Consider the following 11,136-nt stretch of genomic DNA (forward strand, 5'->3'; position numbering starts at 1 on the left):
GGTGTTACGGTAATTTAATCCCTATACAATGTAGATCATTTATATAGAGGATCATTGATCAAATTAGGGTTATAGCAATGGATAATTAATAGCGTGTCTATATGGTGGAACATATAGAGCGTTCTATATAGCTGAGAGTGAAATTCTAAGTTCTATGCGTGGATTCAACAAGAATTAATAAGTCAGTGAATTTACTTGGTAAGTTCTTGGTCTGCTTATTGGAAGCTCGGATATATAGGCCCATGGTCCCCACACTAGTTGAGACAATACTACTTGTAAGACTCAGTTAATTAGTTTTGATTAATCAATTATAATTCTAAAATTAGACTATGTCTAGTTTGTGAATTTTTCACTAAGCAAGGGCAAAACTGTAAAGAAAGAGTTTCTAGGGTATATTTGTTAATTAAGAGACTTTGATTAGTCTAATTAATAAATATATTAAATGAAAATATTATTTAATAATTAATTTTAGTTATTAAATAGTTGAAATTGGCATTTAAATGGTTGAATTTGAAAATTGACGTTTTTGAGAAAATAAGATGTAGAAATGATAAAACTAGGGGTGAGCAAAAAATCCAAGAAACCGACCAAACCGAGTAAACCGATCGTTCGAACACCGAAAAAACTGAAAACCGAAAAAACCGCCTTCGGTTAAAACCGCCTTAACATGGTCGATTTTAGTGTCAATCGCAAACCGACCGATTAAACCGAGAACCGACCGAACATATATATTATATGTAATATATATTATTTTTGTACATATTTAATGTACAATTTTATTAATCTAAGTTTATTTATATCTTTTTTATTTAAAGTCTCAATTATTCATTATTTTATTTTATTATAATTTGATCCATTTACGTATTATATACACACATTCATTAAATAATACTAGTTTTTTTAATATAACTCATTACCATATTAGTAGCACAAATAATTAATTTGAAAAAATTATTTTACATTATTTATTTAATTAAGAAAGTTTTATTTTTAAATTATATGATATTTAATACAATACTTTAATTTTTTATTTTTCAAATAATTATAAAAAATTTAATTTTTTTTTTTTAAAAAAATGAAGTTCGGTTTGGTCGGTTTAAACCGACCAAACCGTGGATTAAAACAGTCGGTTTTTTTATATTTTTATAATGGTCGGTCGGTTTTCGAATTAGAACCATAAAAACCGAAAACCAAATTTTGGATTTTTTTTGTGTAAAAAACCGACCAAACCGACCGTTACTCACCCCTGGATAAAACAGCAAATTGCAAAAGTGGGGCCCAATATCCATAGCCTTGGCCGGCCGCTTATGTAGATTTTATCATTTAATATTTTCATTATTTTAATGCTAAATAATTCTAACCTAACCCTAGGTGGCATACTATAAGGGAAATTTGAATTTCCATGCTTAAATAACCCATATATTATTCCCCTAAACTAAAACTATATATAATTAATTTTATATGACACTTTTTGTATTTTTCCCATAATACCCTCCCCACCTACATCTACCCACTCCAACCTTTTTCTCATCAATTCAACAAACATTCCACCCGAAAGCTTCCACAACCACCAAAAAAATTTTCTTCTCTTCACTCATCACTAAAAGCTACAACCTTCCACACTACAAGCTACCACACTAATCCACCACATTAGAAGCAAGAACACATACAAGCTCCATCAATGGGTAAGTAATTAATTTTTTTTTTTTCTAAATCTTGTTTGTTGTTGTCATTTTTAATTAAGAATGTTGTGTTTGATGATTGATCTGTGGATTGTTGCTGTTATTTTGTTATTTTTTCTGTTATAATTTTTGCTGCATGTGAAAACTGGGATTTTGTTGTTTTTCTGCATTTTTTTTCGTCGGGCCCGATGGGGCCCGATGCTGGCCCGACGTGGAAGAAAATGTGTTGGCAGGGGCGAAGACCCGATGGGTCCGATGGTACACCACTGGGTCCGACCATCGGACCCTCCTCGGGTCCGATGTGTTTTTCTTTTTTTTTTTTATTTTTGGAACAAGGGTCCGATGGTCCCCATAGGGGTCCGATGGTCGGACCATCGGACCCATCGGTCCGGCCCAAATATTTTTTTTTTAATTTTTTTTTTTATTTTTTAATACAAGGTCCGATCCATCCTTGTGGGGTCCGATGGTCGGACCAATCGGACCCTACGGGATTTTTTTTTTAATTTTTGTAATCTATTATTATTTTTTATTTATTATTATTAATTTATTTTATATTGATTTATTATTTGTGTTATTAGTTATTATTTTATTAATCATTATTAGTTATTAATTATTATTTTAGTTAATGTTTGAAGAATTATTTTTTTTTTAGTTATTTTATTAACTATAAATTATGAATTATTATTAATTATTGTTTATTTTTTTAATCTATTATTATTTTTTATTTATTATTATTAATTATTATTTTTTTAATATATTATGAATTATTATTAATTATTGTTTATTTTTGTAATCTATTGTTATTGTTTATTTATTATTATTAATTTATTTTATATTGATTTATTATTTGTGTTATTAGTTATTTTTTTATTAATCATTATTAGTTATTAATTATTATTTTAGTTAATAATTTAAGAATTATTTTTTTTTAGTTATTTTATTAACTATAAATTATGAATTATTATTAATTATTGTTTATTTTTTATGGTTTGAGTAATAATTATTAATTATATTTTATTATCAATTAATAATTATTTTTTAATTATTAAATTTTTTTTATTATGAATTATTAATTATTGTTTTATTATGAATTATGAATTATTATTTTATTATCAATTAAGTATTATTGTTTTGTTATTAATGATTAATTAAGATTTTTTTCGGTGAGATTTTTGTTGTAAATTATAACTGTGTTTTTTTAAATGTTTGTGACAGATTCAACTGTTAATGCGTATGTTATGTATAATGGTGTTTGGGAGCTTGATGGTAGAGATTGGATTTATAAAGGGAGTGCCGCTTTGACAATTGACATTGATCCGAACCTAAGTTACTCAGGTTTGGTTGATGTTTTGTACGAAGAACTGGATGTTGACAAAGCGGAGTATGACTTGAAATTGGAAGTAAATTACAAGTACAGGAAAGGCTATGAGTATCCTCCTGAAGTTATTCGAAATGATAAGCGTGCAAGGTACTTTTTATCTACACTTGCGAAGAAGCCAGATGAATTTATTCCTTTGTTTGTGACTTTGTTAAAGAAGAATGTTTGCGTCGATCCTAGTCCCACACCAAGTTTTGTTAAGGATAATCGTAGCGAGGTTGGGAGTTTTGTTGGTGCAGAAACAAATCCAGAGGTGTTGGTTGCAGATGTATTACCTGAATTAAACAATATGATGCCGAGTGCTGATATTGTAGCACAAATGCCGTTCATCGATGGTTTTTTTAATGGTCCAGACCCTGAATGTTATGTTGAGGGCAATGATGGCGTAAGAGACGACCAAGGTGCAGAGGCCCCTGCTGCTGTACCTTTGAACTTGACTCCACTATCGTACCAAATACCACCGAGGCCACCGACACGGAAAAGAATGCCCCGTAGAGAAAATTGTCAAACACACAGTACTAGTAGTAGTCGTCCGGGCGAAACCGGTCATGCTAGAGGAACTGCGACGGTACAGTCCTAATAATGGTAGAGAGACCAATGATATTAGTGGTCCACGATGCTCGAGGTACCAATGTGACTGGATGGAGCGATCCATTTTCTTCTTCGACAAGTTACGGTAAATTCAAGGAGAAAATGTATACAAGAGAAGACATCGAGGATCATAGTCATTATATATCTACGGGTGGCACACCAGGCGGGGAGTTACATGTGGGAAAGTTTTTTAGAGACAAAAAGCATTTAAAGATGGTTGTTGGCCTGTATGCAATGAAGAAAGGGTTTGACTACTATGTTAGGAAGTCCGGTACTGATATTTGGTACGTCATATGTAAGGATACAGATTGTGGGTGGAGATTAAGAGCGAAGAAGAACGTACTTTCTAACATGTTTGAGGTGAGTACATTTCATAATGTACATACATGTTCCCTTGATCTTCGAGGAAAAGATAACCGTCAAGCATCACCTGTAATAGTTGCCCATCTAATTAAGGACAAGTTCACAACTAACGGCTCGGATCAGTTGCCCTCTGATATAAGAAAAAGTATGCACAAGGATTACGGGATCCAAATGAGTTACGAAAAGGCATGGAGGTGCAGAGAGAAGGCAATACACCTGACTCGGGGTACACCTGAAGATTCGTACTCTTTATTACCTAGTTACTTGCACATGCTACAGTTGCGAGAATCCGGGTACCATCACGGATTTTGTGGTAGAAGATGGTCGCTTCAAGTATTGTTTCTTCTCTGCAGGTCCTTCTATTCGGGGTTTTAAGTTTTGTCGACCTGTTATATGCGTTGATGGGTCTTTCTTGAAGACTAGGTATGGTGGGCAAATGTTGTGTGCAGTGGCTTTGGATGCAGGGAGTCATATCTTTCCGATAGCTTTTGCTATAGTTGACAGTGAAAACCACAATTCCTGGACCTATTTTATGAGAAAATTGAAAGAAACGATTGGTGATGTTGAGAACTTAGCTTTTGTTTCGGATAGGCATCAAAGTATTGTTCGTGCTTTGGATATCGTGTTCCCTGATGCACACCACGGTGCATGCTACCACCACATTATTATGAACGTCAACCACAAGTTCAAGACTGACGTCTTCACGAATCACATTTACACGTGTGCGTACACGTATTCAAGATCAGAGTTTCACAGAGAATTTGAGAACATTCGGGCCATGAATCCAGCGGTTGCAAAATATCTTGAGGAAATCGGATTTGAAAAATGGGTCCGGTCGTACTTTCCAGGGGTACGTTACAATGTAATGACGAGCAACTGGGCTGAGAGCTTCAACAACACAACTAAGGATGCAAGAGGCTTCCCGATCACTGCTGCTATAGCATTCCTGAGGTCCAAAGTCCAGAAGTGGTTTGCTTCACGAAAAGAAAAAGCTGACAAGTGGACGAAACCCCTAGCACCAGAAATGGAGGAGGACTTGGCATTGCATTTTGAAAAAGGTCGGTTTTTGAACGTTGACTCATGCGGGCCTTACACGTTGCAGGTTCACCCTGGAAGAACAGTTCTCACCGGTGGCGTAGTGGACTTCCAGGAAAAGAGTTGCACTTGCGGCTTGTTCCAGTGCATGAAGTTTCCTTGTCCTCATGCATGTGCTGCATCTCAGGAGCGAAGTATTAGCGTGTACACACTATGCTCGCCATATTACACAACAGAATATTGGAGGAGAACATACGAAGGAACAATTATGCCAGTTGGTGACGAGGATGATTGGGAATTACCTGATGACATAAAGAACATGACAGTTGGAGTGCCTGTTGAGAAGCAACCAGTAGGGCGACCCAAGAAGCAAAAGGTTGGAAGAATTAAGAACAACCGAACTGCTTGTAATGGTGAAAGGATTATCAAATCACGAAAATGTAGCAAGTGCGGTGCCACGGGACACAACAGAAGCACTTGCACCTACCGAGGTTTAACATAAATTTTTAGTTTATTTGTATCGTGATGGGTTGGACTATTATGTATTGTTATTGAATTAATGTTGGACTATTTTAAACATTAGAATTTGTGATATTTTATGTTTACATAATTATTATAATTTGTCGCACGAAAGAAATGCGTAAAATTTGTATGAACTCTTGAAAAAACATAAACATACCAATAAAAAAAAACCATTTACATTGTTATCTTAATAAATACCAAATAAAAAAAACATTTGTTCATGCTAAATTCTGGTAAAACAAATCTACACACCACCGCTCTCTAAATTTCTTCATATTCTCATCGTGCACATTATCAAACGTAGTCTCCAGCATACTATGCTCGATGTGCTCTATCACGTACATCCCGCGATTCTGCCGTATGAGACAATAAAAAGTAAATGAATAAAAGTGTGCAAATTAAATTCAAGTTAAATAACAAAAAAATCAATTGTAGTAAAGTTACCTTGTCTTTGTCTGTGGAACAACGGCCCGATCCATGACTTTTGAAGTGAAATTTCTGACCTGGCTCTCTGAGGCGGTAAGTTGAGGCAAGAGGATCATGTCATGACTCTCGAATAGGCCAGCCTGCAGCAGCAAATTTGGTAGTAATTTTTTCCACATTTCCAGGTGACGGTTCAATTCGTTCGTGGAAATCGATCCGAGGCTGGAGTCAAATATGTTCAACAACCAATGATCCAGATCTATCTCTAATGCCACCCAATGCTTTGCTCCAACGAAGTAGAGGGCCATATATATTCTCTCCTTGTTCTTCCAACTGGCCAAGAATTGACTTTCATCCCCTCGGATCAAATCTAATATGCCCTCGTCCCACTGATAGTTAGCCTGGTCATCACCCGCAGCTTCCCACCGAGCAATAACTCCTGCTGGGAAAATACACGGCATTATGACACATCTATTCGGGTAGGACTCGGGATAAAAGTGTTGCCGCCTCCTCATCAAATGGAATGCCGCATCCAAATGCTAAAACATGAAAATTAAATATGTCAGAGTTAAATAAAAAAGAGTTAGATAAAGTCTTTAAAAGCAAAAGCAGTAAAAAAGTCTTAAAAACTTACATCGTTCCCAAGCCAAAATTTCGGAGTATGCAGTTCGAGGAACCAAGACGAATGGTATCGACCGGTGAAGCACTCTCTCGGGTAATTGTTCCCAATCTGGCCGAGTACCCAATTGTGAAAAGTCTTGAGCAGCTTCCGATCAACCACTCTAAGTGGGTCCGCATTCACGAGTGTCGAAGTAGCCCTAGCCTTCTTCTTCATTTCAGTGTACTCAGCGAACCACCTAGGCCGCCTTCTCTTCCTCCGGTTCTCCATGACTTCTGGAGCTGTCTCTAACACCTGCACCTCAGAATCCTGAGTATCCCCGATGCTGGTGATATTCGTCTTCTCAGGTGTACAGAACATGTCATCATCATCCGGTTGGTAATCATTTGGGAGAATGAAGTCATCTTCCGGTGTCCGAGCCTCCTCTTCCGGTTGTGGCTGTGGCTGTGGATGTGGCTGTGAATCTGCTGCCGGCCTTCCAGGATCTTGCAGGAGCGTCATTATGGTCTTCAACTGATCCATAATCGCTGTTTGTCCTCTTAGCAGAGTGGCCTGCCCCTCTCCACAGTCTCCAACCTTGCCAAAATGGCAGGGTATACTGGATCGCGAGCCTCCGAGGTGCTGGGAATGGAAGCTGACGGGGGAACAGGAGGACCCTGTGACGCTGCAAGTGGGTCAACACCAGACCCATCAGGCGAAGGCTGCGGATGGGTCAACACCGGACCCATCGGGAACGAAGGCGGAGATGGGTCAACACCGGACCCATGCAGGAACTGCGGGCGGTGCACGTGGAGGAGACGGTGGAGGTGGTGTAGAGTCTTTAAATATTCGGGCTACCTCCGCTCGCTCTTCCAATGTGGAGGCAAGCTTTTCGGCCTGGCTTCGCAAAGCATCCTGTGTTGGTTGCCCATCCTCACCCAACACAAGTTCCTCCAAGTCAACAAATAACGGAGGCTGACCCCCGGTTATGTAACTCACAAACTCAATCTCGTTCGGCCGAGGACATAACACGGAGTACACTGTCAACTGAAAAATATAACAAATATATTAATATAATATATGGAAATTAACATGAATTCAAAATAAAGCGTAACAAACTTACATTTTTCGTAAATAATCTGGTGACTTCATCCTTCCCGAGTGTAGTTTTCGGCTTACTTTCCCAGTTGACCATTCTCGGAAAGCCATGCGACCTCCTCACTGCATACTCGTTGCCCAGCTGTAATATGGCCTCGTATGCCCAATACTGCAACGTCGCAAGATAGCCGTAGGCTGAGTATTTTGCCTCCTTCTGAGTGACTCCCTTCTCAATCTTTTTCAACATCTTATTCTTCACATCCAAGTAATCCTTGTTACAACTTTCCATCAGCTTGGTGTAAGAAATCTTTCCCCAGGGATACTCGTAGAAGAATGGAAGGTTATCAACCATTCTTATCACAAAAGGAGGAACGGCAGTCTTCTCCTCCTTACCAGTGAGGACGCCCATAACAAACAAGGCCATCCCCAACTTGTAAACATCATCGGCTTACGTGCGGCTCTCAAAAACTGCGCGGTTGGCGAAGGTGATGGAAGCACTACCGTTGAAATATTCCCGAATCAACCTGGTCGAGCTTCCATTTTGTTTGATGTCTTCCTCAGTAGGGCCGGGCAATAAGTTTAACCCGGTGACCAAGCCGAACTCCACCCTCCCAAATCTACATCTCTTCCTTCCAACATAGAAATGGACCTCGTCCGGCTTGTCAGATTTTATTTTGTGAAGCATCAACTGATGAAAAAATGCTCCAGAAAATTGTATGGGCGCTCTCTCGAAAAACTGCTTGAAAGGGGATTCCCTCACCCTGTCCAATAGGTTAAATTCTTCAAATTTATCCTTAATCTTCGGGTAGTAGTAACTACCCCCGCGCCATGTGACACGGCCGGTGTAATGGTCAGGCTCTTTGGAATTATAAGATGTGCACTTCCACGAAAAAAAAACCAACAACGATAATTAATAATTAATAATACAAAAATACAATTGGTAATATACTTACATAATTAATAACCAACAACGATAAATAATTAATAATAAAACATAACCAATAATGAATAAAACAATAATTCATAATTAATAATTAAACAATAATCAATAAAACAATAAAAATTAAAAAAAATAATCAATAATTTATACTAGAAAAATAATACATAAGTAATAAAATAATAAAAGATAAAACAATAATTAATAATTAATAAAACAATATGTAATTATTACAAAAACAATAAAAAATAAAACAATCATTAAAAATTAATAAAACAATAAAAATTAATACAATAATTAATCATTAATAATAAAACAATAATCAATAAATAATAAAATTAATAAGACAATAAAAATTAATACAAAAGTTAATAATTAATAATAAAACAATAATTAATAAATAATACAAATTTATAAGACAATAAAAATTAATACAAAAGTTAATAATTAATAATAAAACAATAATTAATAAATAATACAAATTCATAATTAATAATTAATAATTAGTAAAATATTAATAAATAATAACACAATACAAATTAAATCAATATTTAATAATTAATAATAAAATGATAATTAATAATTAATAAAAATTAATAATTAATAACTAATAATTAGTAAAAAATAATAAATAATAACACAATACAAATTACTACAATAATTAATACTAAAACATTAATTAATAATTAATAAAAATACAATAATTAATAAAACAATAAAAAATAATACAAAAATTAATAATTAATAATAAAACAATAATTAATAAATAATACTAAAACAATAATTACTAATTAATACTAAAACAATAATTAATAAAACAATAAAAATTAAAACAATAATTAATAATTAATAATAAATTAAAAATTATTACTTACCAATAATTAATTAAAAAATACTTATTAAGTCATTAAAAATAAATTAATACCTAAAACAATCACTAAATAATATAATAATAAATTAATACCTAAAACAATTACTAAATCATTAATATTAAAAAAAAAAAAAAAATTAATATCGGGTCCGATTGGTCCGATTGGCCCGATTGGGTACCCATCGGACCCATCGGTCCAATCTCCCCTGCCCATACAGCATAACAGTCCGACCCAACATCGGACCCATACACGAACACCCCAATCGGACCCGACCCACACCCCAATCGGACCATCGGACCCACATCCCAATCGGGCCATCGGACCCACCCCAATCGGGCCATCGGACCCACCCCAATCGGGCCATCGGACCCACCCTAATCGGACCATCGGACCGATGTCACACCATCGGGCCGGTCTTCTTCCCCAGATCCGAAGCCCATTTTTCAGTCCGAACCCCATCTACACAGTCGGAATCCGAATCCCATTTTCACAAAAAAACCTAAATCTAACCAATAATATCTCACAAACAATCTCAAACATAAGTAATCTTTAAATCCTTTCTAAAAAAACAAAAAAAAACATACCTTTGACATTATGTTGGCAGTTCCTCGAATGGTGTCACGGGTCCGGCGAGCAGCGAAGAGAGAGGAAGAGAGAGGGTCCGACTGTGTGGGTTTGGTGTGGGAAGTGTGGGTTTGGTGTGGGAAGTGTGGGTTTGGTGTTGGAATGGGAAAGGGATCGGCTGTGGGGAAGAGAGACGAAGAGAGAGGAAGAGAGCTGATTACAAATGAGAGGGGTAGTTTAGGAAAATTTATAAAATGGTCATATATTACCAATTTTTATAACTTTGCATTTAGGAGACAAATTGTTAGGTTATTTAAGCATGGAAATTCAAATTTCCCTACTATAAATAGGTAGTGATGACTTCAAAGATGATGCATCTTATTCTTTCAGAGAAAAACCTGAGTGCCTTCTACTTAACCTAGCCGCCACCTCTCTTTCTCTCTTTTTCATTATTGAACCGAATTCCTTGAGTGATAGAGTAGTGCCCACACCCACACACATCAAGTGGTACCTCAATCATAGTGTGTAAGATCGTGAAGAATTCAGATTCAACAGAAGGACATTCGGACTCAGATCTTGGTGATACTCTGCGACAGAAACGATACAAGGGTTAGAGATCTGAGTGGAATGAGACATATTATTCCGCTGCACCCACTGTAAGGTTTCTCATACTTTATATGTGTTTATTTATAATCGTTTTAGAAGTTCATATTTAGGATGTTAAACAACATACTTGTGAGTAGATCTAAGATCCTGGTAAAATAATTCCAACATAAAGATCGTCACTAGACAAAGATAAATTGGCACAAAGACGGGGGTGGTGTAATCCAGGGCCGTCTCAAGCTTTTGAGGGGCCTAGTGCAAAATTTCAAAATTGGACCTTTTTAAAAGAAATTATTAAATATACCAAATTTTCAAAAATTTATATAATTATAACATTAAACTTAATTAAAAACAATCAAATGTCATATATTCTATGTAATTATAATAATAATTAAAAAAAACTTAAAAACAATATTCAAATATATAGATCCATCCATTTAACAAGCGACTTTTTTCTCCATATTTCACGC

General features: G+C 35.7%; 1 protein-coding gene across 1 annotated transcript; it reads right to left on the reverse strand.

Annotated features, from left to right (window-relative positions):
- Positions 1–5,983: 5,983 nt before the first annotated feature.
- Positions 5,984–7,168, reverse strand: LOC133038885 (uncharacterized). Its single transcript, XM_061117420.1, has 2 exons — positions 6,629–7,168; positions 5,984–6,533 (listed from the first exon to the last, which is right to left on the reverse strand). The coding sequence occupies exons 1-2, from the start codon at positions 7,133–7,135 to the stop codon at positions 6,012–6,014; spliced, it is 1,029 nt and encodes a 342-aa protein (XP_060973403.1). The 5' UTR covers positions 7,136–7,168; the 3' UTR covers positions 5,984–6,011.
- Positions 7,169–11,136: the final 3,968 nt, after the last annotated feature.

The sequence above is a fragment of the Cannabis sativa genome, chromosome 6 (assembly GCF_029168945.1).
Source record: "Cannabis sativa cultivar Pink pepper isolate KNU-18-1 chromosome 6, ASM2916894v1, whole genome shotgun sequence".
Classification (NCBI taxonomy): domain Eukaryota; kingdom Viridiplantae; phylum Streptophyta; class Magnoliopsida; order Rosales; family Cannabaceae; genus Cannabis; species Cannabis sativa.